Source organism: Capricornis sumatraensis, chromosome 4 (assembly GCF_032405125.1).
Source record: "Capricornis sumatraensis isolate serow.1 chromosome 4, serow.2, whole genome shotgun sequence".
In the NCBI taxonomy this organism is placed as follows: Eukaryota; Metazoa; Chordata; class Mammalia; order Artiodactyla; family Bovidae; genus Capricornis; species Capricornis sumatraensis.
The window spans coordinates 106,671,337-106,698,736 of record NC_091072.1 but is presented as its reverse complement, the minus strand read 5'-3'; the positions used below and the strand labels follow the sequence as shown (position 1 = coordinate 106,698,736).

General features: G+C 39.1%; 2 protein-coding genes across 3 annotated transcripts; one reads left to right on the top strand and one right to left on the bottom strand.

Moving 5' to 3' along the window:
• The first annotated feature begins 202 nt into the window (after positions 1-202).
• On the top strand, positions 203-27,321 carry IKBIP (IKBKB interacting protein). Of its 2 annotated transcripts, none has more exons than XM_068970183.1 (3): positions 203-427; positions 7,059-7,176; positions 25,221-27,321. In XM_068970183.1, the coding sequence occupies exons 1-3, from the start codon at positions 252-254 to the stop codon at positions 25,974-25,976; spliced, it is 1,050 nt and encodes a 349-aa protein (XP_068826284.1). In that variant the 5' UTR covers positions 203-251; the 3' UTR covers positions 25,977-27,321. The 2 variants fall into 2 exon arrangements, with proteins under 2 accessions (XP_068826284.1, XP_068826283.1); XM_068970182.1 differs by lacking the exon at positions 25,221-27,321 and adding an exon at positions 15,093-19,099.
• LOC138077616 (translation machinery-associated protein 7-like) lies at positions 10,622-10,816 on the bottom strand. Its single transcript, XM_068969712.1, has one exon. The coding sequence runs from the start codon at positions 10,814-10,816 to the stop codon at positions 10,622-10,624; it is 195 nt and encodes a 64-aa protein (XP_068825813.1).
• Positions 27,322-27,400: the final 79 nt, after the last annotated feature.

Sequence of the window (27,400 nt, the reverse complement as noted above, 5' to 3'; positions counted from 1 at the left end):
GCATTCCTAAAGCGGAGGTTTGGGCGACGGAGGGATGTCTCCTACCCGGACTCGAAAGCGGGTGGCTGGGAGATGCTGTGGAGCAGCGAGTTGATGGCGGGGAGGGAGGGAAAGGGGGCTGGCTCTGGGCGGTGCCAAGTCTAAAAGGGGGCGCGGTCAGCGCCGAGCCTTCTCACAGCGGCTGAGGCGGCCACGTCCCGCTACCCAAGATTGTAGAGGCGTCCCTCCATTTGTCCTGGGGACCTCCAGACATGTCCGAGGTGAAGAGCCGGAAGAAGTCGGGGACGAAGGGAGCCCCGGCGGAGCCTGGGAAGCGGAGCGAGGGCGGGAAGAGTCCCGAGGCTCGGGGTGGTGGAGGCAGGGGCTGGGCCGACCCCCGGACCGGCGTGAGCCTGCTGTCGCTGGGGACGTGCTTGGGCCTGGCCTGGTAAGTGGTCTGAGGCCGCTGGGCCGTGTCTGGCCTCCCGTGCTTGCCCTCTCCTTGGGCTCCCGCCTCTGCCCCAGCCCCGCACTGCTCGGCATCCTGCTGACCTCCAGCTCCCAAACTTGCCGCTTCTGTTTCTCTACATCAACCCCAAAGAAGGGACGGCGCAGCTTTTATTTTCCCTTTCGCTCATTTCTTGTACTGCCTGCGTGCCTGATCGCCCAACTGGAGTTGAGGCTAATATTTGAGAATGAGGCAGCCATTAAGAGGCTTCCCTGGTGGTTCAGATGGTAAAGAATCTGCCAGTTGTGCAGGAGACCTGGGTTGGAAAGATCCCCTGGAGAAAGGAATGGCAACCCACTCCAGTATTCTTGCCTGGAGAATCCCGTGGACAGAGGAACCTGGTGAGCTACAGTCCGTGGGGTCCCTAAGAGTCGGACACAACTGAGTGACTAACACTTTCACTTCACTTTGACTATTAAGAAACGTACGTTCGGCCAAACTTCATTAAGCGCATTCTTCACGACTGAAGCGTTCCCGTTTTTATAGCACGTTGCTTCCTGTCCACTGTGCATTTGGGACAAATTTGCTCCACCCCATCAATGCCTTGTGGCAACGTTTACAACTTGAAAAGGAAAAAGTTCATTATGATCTTAAAGAACCAACGTTCTTGATATCAAATTTTGGAGGAGTGCTCATATTTGAATCAATGTGCATGCGTTCAAAGTCTATTCCTAAGTTACGGACTGAATTTTAGTATTGGAAAGCTACAAAAGTATAGAAATTGTGTTCACCTAAAAGTACATATATATAGTTTTTAAACCAAGCAAATAGCGATATATTGATGTCATAGGAAAAATGAATATTAAGAAATAACCTTACAACCAACTTATTTTCCTCAACCATATCCTTTAGGATTAACCTCTTTCACTTTACTAACGAGACGGATACTTTAGAGTTTCCCTCCATTTTTCACCGATTTTTGAAGTGTTTAGAAGATAGTTACTCGTGTTCAAGAGTAATTGGATTCTAGAAGCGACCCCAGATGTCCTTTCGTCTAGATTATTTTTGATGCTAGTAAATTTTGAAGTATACTAATCACTCATCCTGAGTCGAAGTCAATAAAATGTTACTAATACAATAAAGTGAAATGTTGATTATTAAATACTCTTCAAAGAGATAAATTGTTATCTTACTAATATAGTATATTTGTTTATTGAATATTTTGATCTTAAATGTACAGAATTTACTATTTTAAATAAACTGGTTTTATGTCTTAAAATGCATGAGTTTCTTTGGGTAAATCAAAAACTGCTGGCAAAGTTGTTCAGAACTAGAACTTAGTAGGCTAAAATATATAGGTTGCTTCTTTCTGGAACCTAAAACAACTGGTTTTAGTTACTGCATTCATTAATTCTTATTAACTATCCAGAAATTCATATTCATATGAGATAAATTACTTCAGAAAATGTTCAGCTTTTCAATAATTTAGTTACTATCCTGGGAAGGCTCACTAATAGGAATCTATAAAGGAAAAAGCTGTTGAAAAGCAGACACTTCAGCTCAGGAATTTACTGTTAGTGCCTACAATAAGAAACAAACAATTATATTCAAGTAGGAAGATTTTATTTGAACTGTGTCTGCAACATAATAAAACAATGCTCAAACATTATTTCTAAAATGGACAAATTCAATAATTGTCATTGCTCTGGTGAAATCTTTTGCCACAAGAGTTGAAGTATAAATTCAGTCATGATAGCAAATAGCTATTTGTGATAAATTTGGGAATAACAAATTATTAAGACAGGAAGAATTTTCTAAAAATATTTAGAATCTGAAAATACTAAAAAGCACACTGGAATTATAACTAAGCCACTGGCATTTTTACCACTAGGATTAGTACCTAAAGATCGTTGTATTGAAAATGCTTACTGTACTGACTGTCCTAGTTATTTAAATACAAAATTGAATATGTGCGCCTAAATACAGTTTAGGAGTGAGTCTAAGGGCAGAGATTTGAACCCTTGGCACTGTCCGAGGAGGATTTCAAGGCATCTCTGTTTCAGGATCTTCAAACTTTTAGTCTTTGGATCCTTGTTTGGAAAATAAACAGAGACAATGCATAATAAAATAGTGGTACTTAAACATTTCACAGTTAAATGAAGTCCTGATAATCATCTTATGTCAGCTTAACAATAAGATAGAGGTAAGAGTTGCTCAGGGCTGTAGGGCCTGAATGCTGGGTTTGCATACCTCATTTATAAATTCTTTTTGGAAATTTTCCAGATAAGAGTATTGAAGACATTATGCTTTCAAAAAGTTTCTAAAGGTTATGAAGTTACTAAACAAGACACAAAGTCTTAAAAGCTTATCTTATTACAGAGAAATTTAGTCAACTAGAAGTTCCATTGTAAAATTTTAGGTTCCTTCTGGAAATTTAAATAGATTCTCTAATTGCTTTTATAAAAGTTTGCCATAGCATTTGTGATAATTATATATCAAAAGTCAAAAGCTCTTTCAGCAATCAGATAATTCAGGAATTTTTTTTCCTCTATCAACTAATACAACTTTTTAAATCATTTATGCAGCAAAATCTTTGCTAACTCCATTTTTTCAGCTTTTCTTGTCATTAGTAGAGTTTAAAAGAGGTATCCTTTAATTGTTTTGATTTTTTTTTAATGGAATATGGTCATTGTTTTCCTGAACATTCAGTATTATGTTAAAAATGAAGTTGTGGTATGAAACATGGCTAAATGGGTACTGACCCTAGAAGTCGCCCTGGAACTCCCTCGCTTGCAGAGGGTTCATGATAATAGCTTCTTGTGGGTTGCCTCTTTCTTATTACTAATTGAAACAGAGCCAGAGAAAATCCTGTGTATATATATATCCTCAATTAGCTGTCTGCCAACACAAGGAAATGCATAGTTTATTCCTAAGGGCCCTGAATCTATATGAGACCTCTGTAAACTGCAATGGATTATGAAGGAGTCAGAAAGATTCTTTTTGTTAAGGCTTACACTAAGGTAACCAGTTCATCTAGGGCCTTTTCCTCTATATCCATACCTTTAAAATCTTTTAACTATGATAGTGAAATGAGGCCTCAAAACACAGGGTAAGAGAGTGCTTCTTTTCCTTTTAGTGGATCTCATCCATTCATTCCATCCTTTGTTGGCTGTAAACCCAAGGCTGGTTCAAACAGACCTGGAGCTTGTAATGATATCAAGAGTAAGTAGAAGAGAGCCCTGATCTGTTTTACCACTCTTGGCTTGTCTGAAGATGGGAAACGCAGGTACACAAAGTAATTCAAAAGAAAAAGTCAAGGTACTTAGAATAGTTAATGTTTTATGTTCCAGGAAATGTAAGAACTTTATAAATAAAAACCTATTTAATCTCTACAACACCCTAATCCCCACTTTACAGATGCGGAAACTAGCAAAGGTAAATTAAATAACTTGCCTAGGGTGGTTGTACAGCTAGCGAATAGCAGTGCCAAAGTTGCCCAGCTTCACATTCAACCAATATGTTGAATCCTTTAGTATTCCTTTAGTATGTCCACCTTTAGTATTAATCCACAAACAGGCCAAGATTCTAGAAATAGAAATCCCTAGCCCAGAATTGTTTATAGTCATTTTCTTTCTTCTATCCCTTAGCAGACCCTAACTGTTGTCTTATCTAAGGGAAGGAAGATGGGAGTAAGGAGGTTTTGAACTGCTCCTGTTTAAAAATTCCTAAAATGAAACAAAGCACCTTGGGCACTTATCCGGATGCCAGTTTCAAAAATTACTGTTTCAGAATTGAAACCACCTTCTCTCAGTTTACATTTTTGGCTTCTAGAAAATCATCCTCTTCCTTAATGTTAAATGAGTTAATATTTACAAAGCTCTTAGAATAGTGTCTGGCACTTCTAAGTGAAAAATAAGCCAGGAATTCCCTGGTGGTCCAGTGGTTAGGGCTTTGAGCTTCCACTGTAGGGGTCTCAGGTTCATCTCTGGTTGGGGAACTAAGATCCCTCATGCCATGGGATGTGGCCAAAAAAGAAATGTATTTTAACTCAGCATCATACAGACCACTGTTGATTATTTTCATTACACACTAAATAAACTTTATACCTGTTTTTTCTTATATGCATTATTCATATGTAGAAATGATGAATTTTTTTCCGTTTTGGTGAGAAGCTAACTATGAAAAAAGAACTGCAAATTATCAGAAATGATCATTCATATAATACAGTTTTCAAGTTTTTGCTTAATATTTGAGATTTTGAAACGTGCAGAGATAATATTAAAAAGATTAAATAAAATGAGAAGTCCTGTAATGAACTTTAATGGATCAACCTTCACAAAAAGTTCCCTCTATAAATGATTTTATTCTAAATGAACATATTGATCTATAGAGAAAATCCATGAGTTAACACTGTGGAGTAATGGATGATAAAACCAATTCCTGAAATTAGGCTTTTCTTTAGAGCGGTCTTTTTTCTCCCCCTCTGTCTACTGGTCTCTTAAATGTCAACAATGAAATAGCCAATCAGAAAAGAGTTTTCTACACATCTTTCTTTGAAATTAGGATAATAGTGTTTTCTAACAACTAGAAGTTTTGTTTAAAAGTTCATATTAACACACAGGAGAAGTCAATCTGTACTAATTATGCAACCTGAGCTTGCTTACTTAAATCACTTATCTCATAGGATAAATATTTGCCATTATCAAAAGAAATTTATTTCATCCAACACTGTAAACATTTGTTTAAAAACACAAAAAATCCATTTTAGTTTTGTACAGTTTTAAGTAACAGCCTAATGATGACTATGAGTTTGACTCACAGAAGTCAGAAGTCTTTCACCTCTCCATTGAGTTTTGGAACCTTTAAATGTTTATCTTTCGCTCTGTCTTCCACTGTTTTTACAATAGTGTCAATTAGTCATTCTCAGCTTGGCTGGGAGGTTTGAAAATGTATAATGTCTAAGTCACATCCCAAATCAACTAAGTCCGAATTTCTGTGGTAGGACCTAGACATTACGCATTTTTAAAGCTGCCAGTTGTCTCCAATATGCAGTGAAGCTTTTGAACCACCGACCCTCATACTCTGATTAAGTCACTCCTCCAGTTCCTATTGGGTTTCACTTGGGGCTCACCTGGTAAAGAATCTGTGCGCAATGTGGGACACCTGGGTTTGATCCCTGGGTTGGGAAGATTCCCTGGAGAAAGGAACAGCTACTCACTCCAGTATTCTGGCCTGGGTCACAAGGAGTTGGACATGACTGAGTGACTGTCACTTCACTTTCGGTTCCTATGGTTTTGCTCCACTGCTTTTTTATTTTGCCACACCACAGGGTTTGCCACTTTTGAGATCCTACTTCCCCAACCAGGGGCTCTCGGCAGTAGAGCTCTGAGTCCTAACTACTGGATCACTAAAGAATTCCCTGTGCCACTGCTTTTTGATGACTCAGTTCAGTTCAGAGTTGTGCCCGACTCTTTGCAACCCCATGGACTGTAGCATGCCAGGTTTCCCCATCCATCCCCAACTCCTGGAGCTTGCTCAGACTCAGTCTGTCGAGTTGGTGATTTGATAACAATAAATACACAAAGAATTTCAGCTGCTACTTTTTCTGGGCCCAAAGAATTGAGTCAAAATAACTTAACCAAAATGGTGCTAGATCCAAAACATTCCTTTTGTGCCTGGTCATTTCAAGCCATTACAAACAAAAGATTATTTATTGTTTTTAAGATTGGGATAATTTTTTTGTGCTTTTACCTTTTACCAGATGGAGAATACATTCCAATTTTAGACTGGCATCTAAAGGACACTTGTAGCTCATAATTTAGGGTATAATCAACTGTACATATTATACACCTTGAAAAGCCCATGTGTTGTATTGTCACATGGACAATGATTTCTGTTTTCAGTTTTGACTCCTGATATATTTTGACTTCTAATAATCATCACCTCTCTCTTCCACTCCACTGCTTTTTTTTTCCTCCTATAGTTTTATCTTAAATGCTTTTTTAACTTAGATAACTTTTGCTTCTCCTACTTCTCAGTGTAAAACACTTATTTTCTAGATATTACTCAAATATCTCCTTGAAAAAATAGTAGAGATCACATATCTCACTCTAAATAATTCATTATTTCTTTCTTCCAAATGTTTCTTGCATGTAATTTCTATTATAGATGTTACCTCATCTGACTTACTGAGCTGTAAACTTGAAGAAGGGCAGTGTTTCACTCTTATTTGAATGTACAATTAAACCAGTACCCAACTACACATCAAGCTCTCCCAATGTTTGCTGAAATAAACTCATGTTTGTTGAAATAAACTATCTACACCAGAATTTATGTTGTCCTTGGAGGAGCCTGGTAGACTGCAGTCCATGGGGTCGCTAAGAGTCAAATAAGACTGAGCAACTTCACTTTCACTTTTCACTTTCATGCATTGGAGAAGGAAATGGCAACCCACTCCAGTGTTCTTGCCTGGAGAATCCCAGGGACAGGGGAGCCTGGAGGGCTGCCGTCTATGTGAAGTTACTTAGCAGTAGCAGTAGCAATACCAGAAGTGGGCAAAAATACTGCTTTAACATTCAGACTTTAGTGGGTATGAATTAGAAAGTAATGACCTGTTTTTCACCTTTTCTAGGTTTGTATTTCAGCAGTCAGAAAAGTTTGCAAAGGTGGAAAACCAATACCAGTTACTGAAGATGGAAACCAGTGAATTCCAAGGACTTCAAAGTAAAATCAGTTTAATTTCAGAAAAGGTAATTATTAATTGACATATTTGGAAAGATTTTACCATTTTTCTTCCCCATTGCCCCCCTTCTACCCCATTCATAAATTATTTTCTCCTGCCTTTTAGACCATTAGTACTTTAACCATTGCTGTTTTTCCTGCTTGTTCACATTCTCCCTTCAGTCTAAGCTAACCTTAGATTACATTTTGAAAGGACAAGACTTTTCTTAATATATAACAACTGTTATTGTTTAAAAGGACCAATCTTCTTATATTGATGTGACCTCAACTCTCTATTTAAATATGAAGTGTCTAGGGCACCGAAAATATAATTGATTTTTAGGTATAAACTTAGAATAGGAGTAGCTCTTGTTGGGCAAAGATCCACCGGTTTTTGTTTTATTTCTACTTGGCAAGTATATACATATTCATATGCATATAAGAATGACTAACCTAAAAGAAGGGGCTTCCCCAGTGGTTCAGATGGTAAAGAGTCTGCCTGCAATTCAGGAGATGCGGGTTCTATCTCTGGGTCAGGAAGGTTCCATGGAGTAGGAAATGGCAACCCACTCCAGTATTCTTGCCTGGGAGATGTCATGGACAGAGGAGCTTGGCGGGCTACAGTTCATGAGGTCACAAAACAGTTGACTGGACACAACTTAGTGACTAAACAACAACAAACCTCAAATCAATATTGCTTATAGCCACATGAAAATTAAAATCCAAATCTATGTTGTAGTTCTTCAAGCTGTAAATGTAAATGCATTATTACTGTGATTTTTAGAAATGTGAGACAGATAAATTTTTTACTACCTAGTTGTCTCAAAAGAGGGTCAGGTGCAACCAGTAAGGCATCAGCTGGGCCTTATCTGGCTACCAGGGACCAAGCTATCATTGGGAAATATGGCTTGTTTTTTTCATTTATTCATTCACTAAACCTTTGCTCCTGTCATAAGGTAAAAAAGGACTTGTGTTTGGCACCAGGATACACAAGGAGGTTGCAAAATAGAAATTAAATAGATGGCCTAAGTTCCTGCCGCCTGATGCGCAGAATGAGCCTAAAATCCCCCAGAAGAAAAGAATCGTGGATGAAAATTATCCCTCACACATGCCAGTGAATTGCATGGAGCATGAATTTAGGGGCCTCTGCAAAGGTGTTGCAAGAGTTTGTATTTTGACCTAGAGCCCAAGATGAAATCTGATTATAGTTATCTGCTGCTACTGCTGCTGCTAAGTCACTTCAGTTGTGTCTGACTCTGTGCAACCCCATAGACTGGGCAGCCCACCAGGCTCCCCAGTCCCTGGGATTCTCCAGGCAAGAACACTGGAGTGGGTTGCCATTTCCTTCTCCAATGCATGAAAGTGAAAAGTGAAAGTGAAGTCACTCAGTCATGTCGGACTTTTAGCGACCCCATGGACTGCAGCCCACCAGGCTCCTCCGTCCATGGGATTTTCCAGGCAAGAGTACTGGAGTGGGGTGCCATTGCCTTCTCCAAAATAGTTATCTAGGGCCCTCTAATCAGAGCAAACATGATAGAAAAATTCCAAGAAATAGAAACTTCATGTACTTAAATGCTATTGAAGAAAGATTTCCTTTCTTTTCAGCCATGTCACACAGCATGTAGGATCTTCATTTCTGACCAAGGATTGAACCCTTGCTCCCTGCAGTGGAAGCTCAGACTCTTAACTGCTAGAGAAGTCCCAAAGATTTCCTTTTTAAATGAAAAAATTTGGCAGCAATTAAAAAGATTTTGCAAGAAACAAGAATATATTTTATAGCACAGGGAAATATAGCCATTAGTTTGTAATAACTTCAAATGAAGTATAATCTATACAAATATTGAAAATAAATAAATAAATAAAAAATAAAAATATTGAATCACTATATTGTACACGTGAAACTAATATAAAATTGTAAATCAACTATACTTCAATTAAAAGTAAATAAATAAATGCTTTTGAAGCAGATATTTAAAATATCATCCTGCTGCTGCTGCTAAGTCACTTCAGTCATGTCTGACACTGTATGACCCCATAGATGGCAGCCCACCAGGCTCCCCCGTCCCTGGGATTCTCCAGGCAAGAACACTGGAGTGGGTTGCCATTTCCTTCTCCAATGTATGAAAGTGAAAAGTGAAAGTGAAGTCACTCAGTCGTGTCCGACTCTTAGCAACCCCATGGACTGCAGCCTACCAGGCTCCTCCATCCATGGGATTTTCCAGGCAAGAGTACTAGAGTGGGGTGCCATTATCATCCTAGGATTCAAGAAATATTCCATCTTCACAAAGCTCTTTCTCTCCCAATCTGCCCTAGGAGTAATTTAACAATAGCTGCCTCTTTACAGAGCAGGCCCTTAAAGGCCAGCTTCATACAGTAGGAGGGAAAACAGCTAGACATGGGCTCTCACAAAACTGTGTGACCTGGGAAAAATCACTTTAACTTCTCTTGGCCTCCATTTCATCACTTGTTAAAGGAGAGTAACAAAACTTTTATTAAAATCAAATGAGATACAACATATATGCAAACTCTTTGAAAACTTTCAAGCAGTAATAAATTTAAGAATTTAACTTTTTTTAAAAAATGAAAAACTATTAAAATATATTCACAGCCCATAAATGCTAACTATTGTGTTCCAGGACTTCCCTGGTGGCTCAGCGGTAAGGAATCTGCCTGTGATACAGGAAATGTAGCAACCCACTCCAGTATTCTTGCCAGGAAAATCCCATGGACAGAGGAGCCTGGTGGGCTGCAGTTCATAGGGTTGCAAAGAGTCAGACATGACTGGTGTGAGTACCAGTCACTCATTAATTGCAGATTAAATCTTGAGACCTTTATTATCCTGAGAAGTTGATCTTGTCCTTGGAATCTCCTGGGTTATACTGCCTCTAGGTTATAGTGAAACTCTGGTGAACAGCTTAAATAGGAGATTATCTTGCATGTGTACAAAGTCACTTCAGTCGTGTCCAACTCTTTGTGACTCTATTGACTATATAGCCAGCCAGGTTCCCCTGTCCATGGGATTCTCCAGGCAAGAATACTGGAGTGGGTTGACATGTCCTCCTCTGTGTGAACTTCCCAACACATGGATTGAAATAGTGTCTCTTCTGTCTTCTGCATTGGCAGGCAGGGTTCTTTACCACTAACTCTACCTGGGAAGCCCAAACAAGAAATTACCTTGGATGAAGATAAGCTTGTCTCTTCAAAGTGCTGCTAATAAGATAACGAAACATAACACTGTTACCAGTGTACAAGTATTTCTCAGAACTGCTTTTTAAACTAACTTGCATTATGTCTACAAGTGTACAATAAAAATATATATATTTTTTTTACAAAAGTTTATTCTTAAATGTACAATAGGTTCCAAGACAACACTTGATTCTAGCTATAGGTGGCAACAGATATTATGGCAGGGAATCCAGGTATTTAAACAGAAATGGAGCTAACGGTCATCATTGCCTCAGGCACAAGAACAGCTTATTTTTTGCCAGATTTCTTAATTCCACCGGTGGCCAGGGGGCCTTTCCCCGCGGTCTTTGCTTTTAGCTCCTCGAGTTTCTTCTGCTCCGCCTTCTGCTTCTGCTCGAGTGCCTTATCTTCCTTGTCCATCTCCTTGGCTTGCTTCTTGGACTGCTTCAGCGGCTTCTTCTTGCCACTTTCATGGCCCGACATGGCGCCTGCCGCCTCTTCCCCAGACCTAAAAATAATTTTTAAACAAGGTTTCAGAATGGCACTGTTTGTGCCTTGTTTGGGAACAATCAAACAATCACCTAGTACTATCACCTAGAACTGCTTCAGGTCCTGACTGGGGTAGACTCAGGTTTCCTGGACGGTTTTCCTCCTAAACATCAAGAAACATGTTCTTTAGACCCTGAGATATGAGCACTACAAAAAGGCATAAAACATGATCTCTTCCTCTAAGGAATTTAGAAACCTTCATAGCTTCACCTGTTTAATTTATCAGCCTATTAGAGTCGGATTTGAGAGTCTAAACCTCTTCATTTCCTCCAGACTTCTGATTTCTCCTCTAAGCATGCCTTCTCCCCGTGCTAATTCTGGCATGGCACAAATAATCATCTACTGTGATTTGTATTGTTGTTGTTAATTCGTTTATCTCCTTCACTGCTCCTTAGAGCAAATGCTGTCTTTTTTCTCTATATCCTTAGTTCCTAATAGTGAAGCAGAGTACACTCAGTACATCTTATTAGGAATCCAGAATACATGACATAGAAGATCCAAAACACTATATCTCCTATCAAATTGTGAAGTCAAGGACTGTACTTTATCTGTATTTTTATATTCAGTGTCTAGCTCAAGTATGGTATAGCGTGAACACTCAAGAATTCTTGAGTTATATGTGCTAAGTACCAAATAAGTGGTAAATATGCAGTACAATAGGTGCTACAGGAGTTCAGGCTCTCAGAGTGAGGGCCAGGATGGAAAGCTGCACTGAGGAGCTGAGGGAGGCCTGGCCTGAGTCTTGAACAAAGGAAAGAACTTAGCTAGGCAAAGTAGAAGGAAAATAGATATAGAGGGGTTATAGAATTTGGCACTTTCTCCTAGGAGTATGAGGAAGTAGTAAGTTCAGTTCAGTTCAGTTCAGTCACTCAGTCGTGTCCGACTCTTTGCGACCCCATGAATCACAGCACGCCAGGCCTCCCTGTCCATCACCATCTCCCAGAGTTCACTCAGACTCACGTCCATCCAGTCCATGATGCCATCCAGCCATCTCATCCTCGGTCATCCCCTTCTCCTCCTGCCCCCAATCCCTCCCAGCATCAGAGTCTTTTCCAATGTATCAACTCTTCGCATGAGGTGGCCAAAGTACTGGAGTTTCAGCTTTAGCATCATTCCTTCCAAAGAAATCCCAGGGCTGATCTCCTTCAGAATGGACTGGTTGGATCTCCTTGCAGTCCAAGGGACTCTCAAGAGTCTTCTCCAACATCACAGTTCAAAAGCATCAATTCTTCAGCACTCAGCCTTCTTCATAGTCCAACTCTCACATCCATACATGACCACCGGAAAAATCATAGCCTTGACTAGGCAGACCTTAGTCGGCAAAGTAATGTCTCTGCTTTTGAATATGCTATCTAGGTTGGTCATAACTTTTCTTCCAAGGAGTAAACGTCTTTTAATTTCATGGCTGCAGTCACCATTTGCAGTGATTTTGGAGCCCCCAAAAATAAAGTCTGACACTGTTTCTACTGTTTCCCCATCTATTTCCCATGAAGTGATGGGACCAGATGCCATGATCTTCGTTCTCTGAATGTTGAGCTTTAAGCCAACTTTTTCACTCTCCTCTTTCACTTTCATCACGAGGCTTTTTAGCTTCTCTTCACTTTCTGGCATAAGGGTGGTGTTATCTGCATATCTGAGGGTATTGATATTTCTCCCGGCAATCTTGATTCCAGCTTGTGTTTCTTCCAGTTCAGCATTTCTCATGATGTACTCTGCATATAAGTTAAATAAGCAGGGTGACAATATACAGCCTTGACGTACTCCTTTTCCTATTTGGAAACAGTCTGTTGTTCCATGTCCAGTTCTAACTTGCTTCCTGACCTGCATATAGATTTTTCGAGAGGCAGGTCAGGTGGTCTGGTATTCCCATCTCTTTCAGAATTTTCCCACAGTTTATTGTGATCCTCACAGTCAAAGGCTTTGGCATAGTCAATAAAGCAGAAATAGGTGTTTTTTCTGGAACTCTCTTGCTTTTTCCATGATCCAGCGGATGTTGGCAATTTGATCTCTGGTTCCTCTGCCTTTTCTAAAACCAGCTTGAACATCAGGGAGTTCACGGTTCACGTATTGCTGAAGTCTGGCTTGGAGAATTTTGAGCATTACTAGCATGTGCGATGAGTGCAATTGTGCGGTAGTTTGAGCATTCTTTGGCACTGCCTTTCTTTGGAATTGGAATGAAAACTGACGCTTTCCAGTCCTGTAGCCACTGCTGAGTTTTCCAAACTTGCTGGCATATTGAGTGCAGCACTTTCACAGCATCATCTTTCAGGATTTGAAACAGCTCAACTGGAATTCCATCACCTCCACTAGCTTTGTTCATAGTGATGCTTTCTAAGGCCCACTTGACTTCACATTCCAAGGTGTCTGGCTCTAGATTAATGATCACATCATCATGATTATCTGGGTCTTGAAGATCTTTTTTGTACAGTTCTTCTGTGTATTCTTGCCACCTCTTCTTAATATCTTCTGCTTCTGTTAGGTCCATATCATTTCTGTCCTTTATCGAGCCCATCTTTGCATGAAATGTTCCCTTGGTATCTCTAATTTTCTTGAAGAGAGGTTTTCTTTAATGTTGTACCATGATGTACATCCAGAGAAGGCAATGGCACCCCACTCCAGTCCTCTTGCCTGGAAAATCCCATGGGTAGAAGAGCCTGGTGGGCTGCAGTGCATGGGGTCTCTAAAACTCGGACACGACTGAGCGACTTCACTTTCACTTTTCACTTTCATGCACTGGAGAAGCAAACGGCAACCCACTCCAGTGTTCTTGCCTGGAGAATTCCATGGACAAAAGAGCCTGGCATGCTAGAGTCCATGGGGTCACAAAGAGTCAGACATGACTAAGCGACTAACACACACACATGATGTACACAGCAGTTTTTAAAATCTTAAATCGGGCTGTAGTATGTAGGATGATTTAGAGGAAGTGACTAGAAGCAGGTATTAGATATTATTTCTATAACATTGTCCTTGGTCATTGAAGTTCTGTTTGGACACCCTATGTAATTGCTTCCATTACTCTTTCCCTGTTAAGCATATGTAAACTTCACTTTCTCTCCAATTAAACTAAACTGTGCAAGGGCAGAACTATGTTTTGTACAGTGCTATGTCTTTAACATCATGCTGCAGATATTTGCTAAACTAAAGATTGTTTCCAGGCCTTCCTGTTGTCTCTAAGGCTGTTATCTGTGTGTGAGGGTAGACTAAGAAAGAGGTCCTCAACCTGATTCTTCTATATTCTGGATATAGTAGCAGATGCCAGGAGCTTACCATAATTTATAGATATTTACATATTTATACTTTTAGATATTTGCTGTTTACCATAATTTTTAGATACTTAGAACACTTTACTATTTGACATGAGTTGTCTCTGTAAACTGATCTTTTAATTCACTCTTTGCCTTTGTGATAGCTATAAGATCTGATTCTGGTACCTTTCCTGCAAAAACTCAGTCAGCAAATTTCTTTTCAGGCAGGAAGTCTTCCAGAGTCATACAACTTAGGAAAGTTAACAAATTTTGTAACTAAATCAGTTTCTAAAAAGCCAAGTAACTCTTAAAATGACAATTAAGTTTATTTACATTGGAATTAAAAAAGGAAATGTGGTATATTTCAGGCTTCTTTAACATTATTTGGAATATTTGAAAGTGTACAAGTAATCAATATTGAGGATTAGAAGTTCCAATGTTTATAGTTTGCCCTCCATATCCATAGGTTCCACATCCAAGTGTTCAATCATGTCTCAAAAAATACTTGAAAAGAAAACATCCAGAAAGTTTAAGAAAACAAAATCTGAATTTGCCGTTCACTGGCAACTCTTGACATATCATTTGCATTGTATTAGGAATTATACGTAGAGATGATTTAGTTTATAATACGCAAACACTGTGCCATTTTACAGTGTTTTATATGAGGGATTTGAGCATCCATGGATTTCAGTATCCACAGGGAAACCAGTCCCACACAGGTGCATACCAAGGGATGAGAAACAGCTGTATTTTTATACCATAGCCCTAATCTATTAAATGTGTTTTAAATGTTTTTTTAAAAAACTATTAAGTAATAATTATTATTGTCTGCATGATTCTGATGTACTTGGATATTTTAGACATCTTCAGAACTTGAACTTGGCACATTGTTGCTAAAGTGTGTTTCCCTAATATAAAAGTTATTAAGTAGCCTTGGGAATTGTTTTGTGTTATAAATGCAGCTTGCCTCTACTGAAAGTATCCTGCAGGAAGCTACATCCTCCATGTCTTTGGTGACCCAGTTTGAGCAGGAAGTAGCCACCCTCCAAAGAATCATGCATGACATTCAAACCAGTGAAGAGATGCTCACCCAAAAGATGAAAAGCCTTAATGAGAAATTCCAGAATGTTACAGATTTCTGGAAGAGAAGCCTAGAAGAAATGAACGTTAATACAAACATTTTCAAATCAGAATCAAAACATATACATTCTCAAGTCACTGTCCAAATTAACTCAGCTGAACAGGAAATAAAATTGCTCACTGAAAGGCTAAAAGATTTGGAAGATAGCACAGTAAGAAATATTAGAACTATACAGAGACAAGAAGAAGAGGATCTTCTGCGAGTAGAGGAGCAGCTTGGCTCCGACACAAAAGCGGTGGAGAAGTTAGAGGAGGAGCAGCATGCTCTCTTTGCCAGAGATGAAGACCTGACTAACAAACTCTCCAGCTACGAACCCAGAGTTGAAGAATGCAAGACACATTTGCCGACGATTGAAAGTGCTGTTCGCTCTGTTCTGAGAGTCTCTCAGGATCTGATCGGGACAGAAAAGAAAATGGAAGACCTGACCCTTCAGATGTTTAACATGGAAGATGATATGCTGAAAGCAGTATCTGAAATCATGGAGATGCAGAAGACCCTGGAAGGAATTCAGTATGACAATAGCATATTAAAGATGCAGAATGACCTGGATGTTCTCAAAGGAAAAGTTCACGATTTTATAGTATATTCAAGCACAAGAGAAAAGGGGACTCCAGAAGAATACAATCTAGAAAATAAAGAAAGTGATAGTGATTTCTAAATGCACTGCATTTATTCTGATGAACCACACTATCATGCACACGCTGATTAGCTCCAGGCTTTTGAGTTATTTCCATATGCCTCACTTCATCCTAAATTATTAGAAAGTAAGTGAGACACCACAAAAATGGATTATCCAAATAATCAAACCTTATCTTTTTAAGCAATAAAATTTTTCATTTTAACCATTTTAAATAGAGATATTTTAAAAATGTTTCTCTGCTTTTTTGAAGTATATACTTAATATTTTTAAATGTTTTTCTGATAATTGTGTATCTGCTCAGTCTCTCAGATGTGTCCAAATCTTTGTGGCCCCATGAACCGTAGCCCACCAGGCTCTTCTTTCCATGGAATTTTCCAGGCAAGAATGCCGAAGCAGGTTACCATTTCCTATTCCAGGGAATCTTCCTGACCCAGAGATGGAACCTGAGTCTCTTGTGTTTCCTTCGTCGGAAGGCAGATTCTTTACCACTAGCATCATTTGGGAATCCCCTTTCTAATAGTTAACGGACATTATTAGGAATTTCATCTGTTATATTGGACCCAAATATATTACTGTTCCTAGGAGCTATTGAGAGGTGTTCATGTCCTTACTCAATGACCTCAGTTTGCTATTTTTCAAGTCTTAATGTCTCTTCCTTATACCTTTTCTGTCACCTGAAAAAGTGTCGCACTGACCTGATCTTACCATCAGGTTGATCAGTAATGTGTTTGCCTCCGCCAGTTCTTAATTTCTGTTGTAGTTTACTTCAGGCTAAGAATCCAGACAATTTTGTCCAAAATAAAACATGCCTGGGGTGCTTTGCAATGAAATGATAATGCACTTTTTGGAAACTGAGGAGCCTGGGAAACATTTTTACTTTTTGTTAAGGTTCTAAACTGTTACAGATAATTGTAAGAACTTTTTAAAAAAAGAGTAAACCTGTTCTTTTTGAAGAATTTCCCTTTGAATTAAGTGTGGATCCTTTGAAGCATGGACTTTGGGAACATCTTTGTATACCTTTATTTTTTTTAAGGTTCTAACTGTGTTATAGACTCTTGAGTTTGCTTAGTGCATGATCACTAGATAAATTGCTTATAATAAAAATATACCAGTAAACCTGTGGCATATTTTAAAGAGGAAAAAGCAGCAAAATAAGAAATAATGTGATAATTTTGGTAATTAAAAGTATGTCATTTAGAGTCCCCAAACCAATCACCCAACCAAATTTGTTTCACACAGTGATTTTATTTTTTTATTTTATATTTAAATTAATCTTTATTGGAATATAGTTGCTTTATAATGTGTCAGTTTCTACTGTACAGCATACACAAAATTTTAATTTACACAAAATTATATAATAGAGTCACAAGGAATAAAACATGGGCATATTGAAGTGAAATTAAGGGGAGGCCTAGACAGATTTTTGCAATAATGATAATCAGAAACGTATAGGTTTGGGGGAGCATATAAGACTTTTATTGGTAAACTAATGTATCAAGACCTATGGCTGATTCATGTTGAGGTTTGACAGAAAACAACAAAATTCTGTAAAGCAATTATCCTTCAAGAAAGAAAGAAACTGAAAAAAAAAAAAGTGTCCAAGGTTGGAGTTGAAAATTGAGTTAATTTTCAAAAATTGCACACAGAAGTAAAGTTCTTTCTTGTTTCTTCTTGCTAATAACCAATTATAGTCCCAGTTTTGTAATGCAATTTCAGTGGAATTAGTGAAAGCAGTCAGTTACAAACGATAGGTGTGGTTAGGTGGTTTTATTATGTAAATTTGTACATTTGTGGAAAAGTTCCAAATGAATGCTACATTGGGATTAGGAAGATTTATAGTAAACAGCCAGAAAAGTAAGCCTGAAAGAGTGCTACTATTAAGGAGCATAGCATTAATTTCTGGAATCTTAACATTAAATTTCTTGACTTCTAAATGTCTAAATTCTTATCTGTGTGCACTGTCAAATTGTATTTGTTTTCTTTATTTTCACACTCATAAAATAGGTTATAAAGTTAGCCAAAACTGTTTCGTTTCAGCCTCCATCCTGCCAGGACAGATATGATCTCTTTCACTCTTCAGTTTTATATATTTACCTATTTTTTGGCATGTCACCAGATATGATACATCTTTATTATTTACTGGAATATGTGTCATAGTGATGGTTACAGAAAATAAAATGGAAATAAGGTGGTCACTGAGCTCTATAGTGACAGTTACAAGGAATATGAAAGCTACACTTCTGCAAGTATTTCTTGAGAAAATATTGTGCACATGTATGTACACATGTATATATTCCTTTATTCAGGTGTTTTCCTATTAAAAAGTGTAAGTATAGAGATTTAAATGTACCTAATTTGTCTTCCTGTGTTTCTTAAATTCATTTATTTAACACAAGAAAGTGAAAGTGAAGTCGTGTCCGACTCTTTGCGACCCCGGGGACTGTAGCCTACCAGGCTCCTCTGTCCATGAGATTCTCCAGGCAAGAATACTGGAGTGGGTTGCCATTTCCTTCTCCAGGGGATCTTCCCGACCCAGGGATCAAAGCCAGGTCTCCTGCATTGGAGTCAGACGCTTTAACCTCTAAATTTCCGAAAGTTCCCTAATGTATCAAATATTAAGCTACATTATTAGTCTTTCCTTTAAGGAAGATTACCATGTTCTGAGACACATTTTTGTATCTTTGTAATTAATAATAAATTTTATATCAGTTTCTTCTAGAATACTGTGTCACTTTTTTCATTAGCACATATAAATCACTTATAAATAAGCACCTAATTTTTTTTAAGTTTAAAAGTGAATTTGGGGGGACTCTTTACCCCCCTCAATGTCTATGCTGATAGCTGCTGCTGCTAAGTGGCTTCAGTTGTGTCCGACACTGTGCAGCCCCGTAGACGGCAGCCCACCAGGCTCCCCCATCCTTGGGATTCTCCAGGCAATAACACTGGAGTGGGTTGCCATTTTCTTCTCCAGTGCATGAAAGTGAAAAATGAAAGTGAAGTCACTCATTCGCCAACTCTTAGCGACCCCAAGGACTGCAGCCCACCAGGCTCCTCTACCCATGGGATTTTCCAGGCAAGAGTACTGGAGTGGGGTGCCATTGCCTTCTCTGTAATAAATCCTATTTGTTTGCAAAAAAAAAAGTATATTTGTAGTAATAGTTCCTTAAATTTTGTGTTAAGATGAGAAGCTGTTGACTAACGGTGAATTTTTATATTTTACAATGAAAAATGTTGATTTATTAGCCTGTATGGTTTGATAGAAAACTAAATTTGTAAGATACAAAGTTAATGTATTTGGTTTGGTTTTTTTTGGGGGGGTCGGGGTGGGGGCGGGCTATACTGTGTGACTTTTGGGAAATCTTGGTTCCCTGACCAGGGATTGAACCAGTGCCCTTGGCAGTGAAAGTGAGGAGTCCTAAACCACTGGACCACCAGGGAATTCCCAATAGCATTATTTTAATTTTAACCTAATTGTAGGTCTTTGTATGACTATAATCTTGAGCAAAGATTATTATGATGTTGTTATAAACTAATGATGCTCCAAATTCACCAAACACATTTGGTGTGCTCTGCAAATTCACCCAGCATCTGTTTCAGTTCACCTATGAACTATTAATTTCACACAAGTCAAAATCCTCCATCCTGGCTTTATAGAGCAGAGGAAGACAGAACCAGCCTTCTGGAGCCTATTGTGTGTCCCACTGCTAGGAGGCCTACGGTCCATTATCATCCTAACAGCTCTGCATATTGAGTACCTACCTGTCCCTGTCCCTGTCCCTGTGCGAGGCACTATGCATGTGTTATTGCAAATTCTCACCACAGCTTTGCTAGCTAAGAGACCCCTTTTACAAATGAGGAGACAGATCAAAAGATTCCAAATCTTACAGTCTTGCTGCTGAGTCTGTCCAACTCCAGAGGCCGCTCACCTCCCATTGTACCTGCTGCTGTTCAACCAAGAAGGAAAAGAAGAAATCGGCTATCAGTAGCACTATCTTGAGAATTCAAAAAGCTGTAATTCAGCCAAATGTGTTCACTACTATGTTGCCATTAAACTATATATAAGTCCCTCAAAAGTTTTAACTGTGACCTAAAAGTATGTGGGCCTTGGGTGTAAGAAGGAATCAGTAGATATTTAGGAAGACTGAGAAAGCAGTGGAAGAGAAAAAAACTTTCGACTGGAATCTTTTAATCTAGGCTTTGCCACTAACTCTGCGTGTTTTGGGGCACTCTGGGGGCTCAGTTTTTTAATTTGTAAAATGGGGAAATTGTACCAAATAATTTCTAAAATCTCTTCTGGCTTTACAGTGTAGAGAGTCAGTCATTCAGTCATGTCCAGCTTTTATGAACCCATGGACCATAACCCATCAGGCTCCTCTATCCATGGGATCCTCCAGGCAAGAATACTGGAGTGGGTCACCATTTCCTTCTCCAGGGGATCTTCTCAACCCAGGGGTTGAACCTGGGTCTCCTGCATTGTAGGCAGATTCTTTACTGTCTGAACCAGCTGGGAAGCCCCTTCTGGTGTTAAGTGGTTTTAAATTCTAGAGATCAATAAAATTTTCAGGTCTCTTAGTATGGTTCAAAAATCCTTTAGCAAAGTTTTTGGAAGGCTGATTGGATCCAAAAATCATTCCCTTGACTCATGTTGCTTTGGCTTGAAGATTAAGACAATGTTTAACATTACAGGGCAGCATTTAGCTGCTTCTTGTTCAATCGCTAAGTCGGGTCCAATTCTTAGCAATTCAATGGTCTGTAGCAGGCCAGGCTTCTCTGTCCTCCACTATCTCCTAGAGATGTCCATAGAGTCAGTAATGCTATCTAACCATCTCATCTTCTGTCACCCGCTTCTCTTCCTGCCCTCAATCTTTCCCAGCATCAGGATCTCATGCATTGAGTTGGTTCTTCTAATCAGGCGGCCAAAGTATTGGAGCTTCAGCTTCAGCCAGTCCTTCCAGTTAATATTTAGTGTTGATTTCCTTTAGGATTGACTGATTTCATTTCCTTGCAGTCCAAGGGACTCTCAAAAGTCTTCTCCAGCACCACAATTTGAAAGTATCTAGCTTAGTACCTTGTTTATGTGATAAGACTAGGAATATTAGTAAATATTTAAATTACTGGGTGAATCTTTTGAGCTGCTGATAGACTCCAACTCTACTGTTCATCTTAGACAAATAGCTTAAACAAGCCATTGTGTAATAATAAACATAATTCAGTGAAGTAATTTCTAGGCTATTCCTATACTGTATTGATTTTCTATTTTAGTGAAGACCAATAGAAGTTCATAATATACTGTTTTAAAGCTGACAAGTGAAACAAAGAAGCTTACTAGCAGTTTCTTAATGATCTAATACTTCTAAGAATAAAGTTAGCCCTTTCTGAGATGTCTTCATTGTTTAATACTGTTATGTCTGCTGCTGCTGCTGCTAAGTCGCTTCAGTCATGTCCGACTCTGTGCGACCCCATAGACGGCAGCCGACCAGGCTCTGCTGTCCCTGGGATTCTCCAGGCAAGAACACTGGAGTGGGTTGCCATTTTCTTCTCCAATGCATGAAAGTGAAAAGTGAAAGTGAAGTCACTGAGTCATGTCCAACTCTCAGCGACCCCATGGACTGCAGCCTACCAGGCTCCTCCATCCATGGGATTTTCCAGGTGAGAGTACTGGAGTGGGGTGCCATCTACTCTACCAGAATAGGTACTTTAATAAATGATAACCTAGAATGAAACAGATGAAAGTAAGCCTTCTCCTTTCACCTTTGAGAATCTCTTTTAGCAAATATAATTTGTTGCAAAAATTTCCCCTAAAAAATAAAACTTAAGGTTTTGCAACTACTGCTTGATTTCCTTCCTAGCTGTGGCTATTTGTTACTGTCAAACCCACTGTAACATTTTCACAATTTAACTTCTTTACCAAGATTAAAAGAAAAAAACCTTTGGGCCACCTTCCCCACCACTAATCAACACTGCCTAGAACTATTGAGAATCATCTTAAAATATATTTTGGAACCAAATATATATGATGGGGCAAAAAGGGGATATTGAGGCTTTGAATTAACTTTTTTACTGCCCCATTTCAGCTTGTCATTTCTTTGCAACTATATGACTGCTCCTTTTTTAAGCCTCCATAAAAATAATATTCCAAGCATATTAAATATTTATTTGCATTAAGTAGAATTAAGGTAATGTCACCAAAATAACTCTAGCAGATTACCTGAGTGAACCAGGCAAATGCAATTTAAGAAAGACAATTCATAAAAAACATATCGAAGAAATACAATTATTTTGGAAAAAACTTGCTGACTTTAAACTGCATATTTTTTTAAAAAATTTTTCAGTCTGCATATTTGGTTTTTATTCCTTATTTTTTCAGAATTTTAAATAATCTATTTACATTATTTTTCTTTCCCAAACTAAGTGACAAACTTCCTGAAAGCAGAAACTACTGATCAAACTAGTACATATCAGCACAGTAAATAAATGTTGCTGAATGAAGCTGGTTTTGATTTTTAGTAAGAAACTATAGACAATTTCCGTGGTCATGTATGGATGTGAGAGTTGGACTGTGAAGAAGACTGAGTGCCGAAGAATTGATGCTTTTGAACTGTGGTGTTGGAGAAGACTCTTGAGAGTCCCTTGGACTGCAAGGAGATCCAACCAGTCCATTCTGAAGGAGATCAGCCCTGGGATTTCTTTGGAAGGAATGATGCTAAAGCTGAAACTCCAGTACTTTGGCCACCTCAGGCGAAGAGTTGACTCATTGGAAAAGACTCTGATGCTGGGAGGGATTGGGGGCAGGAGGAGAAGGGGACAACAGAGGATGAGATGGCTGGATGGCATCACTGGCTCGATGGACGTGAGTCTGAGTGAACTCCGGGAGTTGGTGATGGACAGGGAGGCCTGGTGTGCTGCAATTCATGGGGTCACAAAGAGTCGGACACAACTGAGCGACTGAACTGAACTGATAGACAGTTTCCACTTTAAAACAATGCTTTCCTAGGAAACAAGCTGAAAGTTAAATGTGCTAAAGTTGAACAACTGACTCTTAATGTTATAAATGGAATTCCTTTTTTCAATGTAATCACAGTGTATATCTGTTTGGACACAGGCTTTGAAAATATGTTTTAAATTTGTTAATTTTTTTTCTTCATAGTTTAGCACACAGCACACAGGCGTAAGTTAATCTTCTAATTGAAACTTAATTGAAGCCTGACGTGTTTTATTTTTTAATTAAATAAATTTGGCATATAACTGTGTAAATTTAAAGTGCACAGCATGATACTTTAATACATTTATATATTCAGTCATCAGAAGGAAGGATATCCTGCCATTTATGACAACATGGATGGATTTTGAGCATGTATGTTTTAATTTTCAATTTTGTATTGTTCATGATACTTACCCATCTTATCACCATAATCAGCACTTCAATTTTCCCCTTTTCCTCTTAACTTTATTAACTAATAGCACAATGCAACAAAACTTCAAATATTCAAAATACAATAAAATAACTCAGCTTCCCCCAAACCACTATATAACACATATACACAACAACAACAACAACAAAAATAACAACTTGAAGTTTTTCCAGGCAGTTGTGTGGCTCAAAATGGTCATCAGCTAATGTGTCCAAGTTAAACCAAAACAGTTTAGAGACATCAATTTTCAGTGGATGGTGGGGAAGGATGATGGCACTGAAAAACCAAAAAGGTGAGAATGACTTGTATTTGGAAGCATGGAATTTTAGAACCTTGGAGATAATTGTTTGTTTATTGTTTTGTTTTTACACATCCATCATCTCTATTATTTAACTACTGAACAGAGTTGAAGCCACAGCTGAAGCTGTGCTCATCTTTATGTCCCTCAGACTTCACATGCCTAACAACATACTAGGAACTTAGAGATCACTGCTGCTGCTGCTGCTGCTGCTAAGTCGCTTCAGTCGTGTCTGACTCTGTGCAACCCCATAGACAGAAGCCTACCAGGCTCCTCCATCCCTGGGATTCTCCAGGCAAGAACACTGGAGTGGGTTGCCATTTCCTTCTCCAATGCATGAAAGTGAAAAGTCAAAGTGAAGTCGCTCAGTCGTGTCGGACTCTTAGCAACCCCATGGACTGCAGCCCACCAGGCTCCTCTGTCCATGGCATTTTCCAGGCTAGAGTACTGGAGTGGGTCGCCATTGCCTTCTCCAGAGATCACTAATTAAATGGAATTAGTTCAATACCCAAAAAAAGTTTTCATGAAAGTAATTCGACAATAAAGTCCCTTCATTCTGGCACTTGTTATACCTACAAACTTGTGTTTCAGAGGTCGTGTTGTCTTGATCCCCCCAGTTTATTTTTAATTAATTTCTACTGAAGTATAGTATAGTTGTAATATCAACTATACAGCAAAATGCATCAGCCACTTTCCTCCCCTTTGGACTTCCTTCCCATACAGATCACCACAGTGTAGAAAGCAGAGTTCCTTGTGCTGCACAGCATGTTCTCATTAGCTACCTATTTTATACATAGTGTCAGCAGTGTTCAGTTCAGTTCAGTCGCTCAGTCCTGTCCAACTCTTTGCGACCCCATGAATCGCAACACGCCAGGCCTGCCTGTCCATCACCAACTCCTGTGCATCGAGTCAGTGATGCCATCCAGCCATCTCATCCTCTCCCCTTCTCCTCTTGCCCCCAATCCCTCCCAGCATCCGGGTCTTTTCCAATGAGTCAACTCTTCGCAGTGTATGACCTTTCAAATTTACTACAGCTCACCTGCAGGAGGGGCTTCCCGGATGGCTCAGACAGTAAAGAATCTGCCTGCAAAGCAGGAGACCTGGGGTCTATCCCTGGGTCGGGAAGATCCCCCGGAGAAGGGAATGGATACCCACTCCAGTATTCTTGCCTGGAGAATTCCATGGACAGAGGAGTATGGCCAGCTATAGTCCATGAGGTCACAGAGTCAGACGCGAATGAACGACTAACACACACACACACACACACACACACACACACACACACACACACACGTACCTATGTACAGGTGGCTTCCTCCTCCCTTCTCCAGCAACTGAAAAAACATCATTGTCCCTCATTTTGTCTCTATGCTGAGGACTGAAGGTGCAAAAAGAACTGGAAAATGCCATTTGTAGTAACATAAAATTTCTTTAATGTTTTCCTTCCTATTCGTTAACAATACACAATGCATCTTTTACCAAATGCTTTCCAGAAGAGTAGTAACTTTATAGTTTAAAATGTCGCCTAAAATTTAAGTTGTATCTTAAATGTTGAGTTTTTAATCAATTTAATTATTCTGGTACTATATTTTCTTACAGTGTCAGAAGTCTGAAGCTATCATAGAACAATTGAAGGCTTTTCAAACAATTACTCATCTAAAGCATCTACAGGAAGAAATTTATGAAGTGAAAACCTGGTCCAGCAGGATAAGTGAAAAGCAGGATATACTGAACAACAATCTGACGACTGTTTCTCAAGATGTTGCAAAAGTAGACCAAAGTACAGCTTCCATGGCAAAAGATGTGGGTCTCAAGATTACAACGATTAAAACAGACATACGACGTATGTCAGGTTTAGTAACTGATGTAACATCATTGACAGATTCTGTACAAGAACTGGAAAATAAAATAGAAGAAGTAGAAAAAAATACAGTCAAAAACATAGGTGACCTTCTTTCAAGTAGCATTGACCGAACAGCAATGCTCCGAAAGACAGCGTCTGAAAATTCACAAAGAATTAATTCTGTTAAGAAGATACTTTCTGAGCTACAGGGTGATTTCAACAAGCACACAGATAGGTTTTTAAGCTTAGAAAGTGACAGAGCAAAAGTCCTGAAGACAGTGACTTTTGCAAATGATCTAAAACCAAAGGTGTATAATCTAAAGAAGGATTTTTCCCGCTTGGAACCATTGGTAAATGATTTAACACTACGCATTGGGAGACTGGTTACTGACTTACAACAGAGAGAGAAAGAAATTGCTTTCTTAAAAGAGAAAATATCTAATTTAACAACAGTCCGAGCTGAGATTAAAGATATGAAAGATGAGATAAAACACATTTCAGATATGGATTAGACAAATTATTTAGAGTAGACTGAAATAACTCTTTTTAGTAGGACCTCTGTCATGTTATAAAAAGACTGACAGCCAGAAATAATGAAATTTTGGAGTAAATATTATTTTGTAGTAGGTTCTATTTTGTACAGTAAAAATAAAAATTTGTGAAGGACTAAGCACTTGATTTACCAAAATAAATGTGCTAAAACATGTTTAGAACTTTATACAAAACGTGTTTGCAACTTTATATAGCAAGGACCTTATGCATTCCCCTTATATACAAACTCATGCATTTACATGCATGCATGCATGCATACTAAGTTGCTTCAGTCCTGTGTGAGTCTTTGCGACCCTATGGACTATAGCCCTCCAGGCTCCTCTGTCTGTGGGATTTTCCAGGCAAGAATACTGGAGTAGGCTGCCATGCCCTCCAGGGAATCTTCCTGACCCAGGTATCAAACCCAAGTGTCTTACATGTCCTGCATTTGTAGGTGGGTTCTTTACCTCTAGCACCATCTGGGAAGCCCATGTATGTGTGCACACACACACAAATGTACACACACTCATGGTCTGCCAGTCTCGCATTGGGAAATCAAGATGAGGCAGGATCTGAATGCCCACTTGGCTCTCACTGACTGCCAAGGAGCATGGTATGTGAAGTGGTGTCTTATCTGGAGAACTGTCCATCAGGATCAGGGCTGTAGCATGCATTATCCATTTAGAGTCAGCAAAACCATCAGTAGAAAAGTCACAACAACCAGGGAGCTGCAGGAAAAGAATCATGTAGGCCCTCCTGGGTCCTTCATGGCTGTAGGAAATAGGGAAAGGGCACCTAAAATGAGGTAGGGAAGTGGCAACTCAGAGTAGGGTTCGGGAGGTGGGGGCAGCGTACATTTCAGAGGGCTTGCCAAGTCTCATACAGAAGCTGCTCCAAAGCAACACGACTCATGTATGGTGTTGATGTGACCAGAAGTGGCCAAAGCAAAGAAGGGAGTTCTAACATTTAAAATAGCCTTACAGGTGACTTCTCTGGTGGTCCAGTGGTTAAGACCTCACCTTACAACGCAGGAGGTGAGGGTTCAATCCCTGGTCTGGGAGCTAAGATCCCACATGTTCCTGGCCCTCCTGGCCGAAAAACCAAAACATGAAACAGAAGCAATATTGTAACAGATTCAGTAGACTTTAAAAATGGTCCACTTTAAAAAATAATTAAAACAGCATTACATTAGCATGAGAAAACCCAATCTCATCTATAGAGGCAGAAAATAAATCAGCGGTTGCCTGGGAAACATAGCTTTTTAGAAAAGCAAATTTTGAGGGGTGAAGGATATTTATTACAATATCTTGATTGCAATGATGGTTTCATAGATATATACTTGTGTCAAACTCATCAAATTGTACTCTTTAATAAATATGTGCAGTTTACTGTATATCAGTTATTC

Excerpts from the sequence above, each read along its gene's own strand:
- IKBIP (XM_068970182.1), top strand. The coding sequence starts at position 252 with ATGTCCGAGGTGAAGAGCCGGAAGAAGTCGGGGACGAAGGGAGCCCCG. Across the intron at positions 428-7,058 it reads ACGTGCTTGGGCCTGGCCTG|GTTTGTATTTCAGCAGTCAG; the intron begins GTAAGTGGTCTG and ends CACCTTTTCTAG. Across the intron at positions 7,177-15,092 it reads TCAGTTTAATTTCAGAAAAG|CTTGCCTCTACTGAAAGTAT; the intron begins GTAATTATTAAT and ends TTATAAATGCAG.
- LOC138077616 (XM_068969712.1), bottom strand. The coding sequence starts at position 10,816 with ATGTCGGGCCATGAAAGTGGCAAGAAGAAGCCGCTGAAGCAGTCCAAG.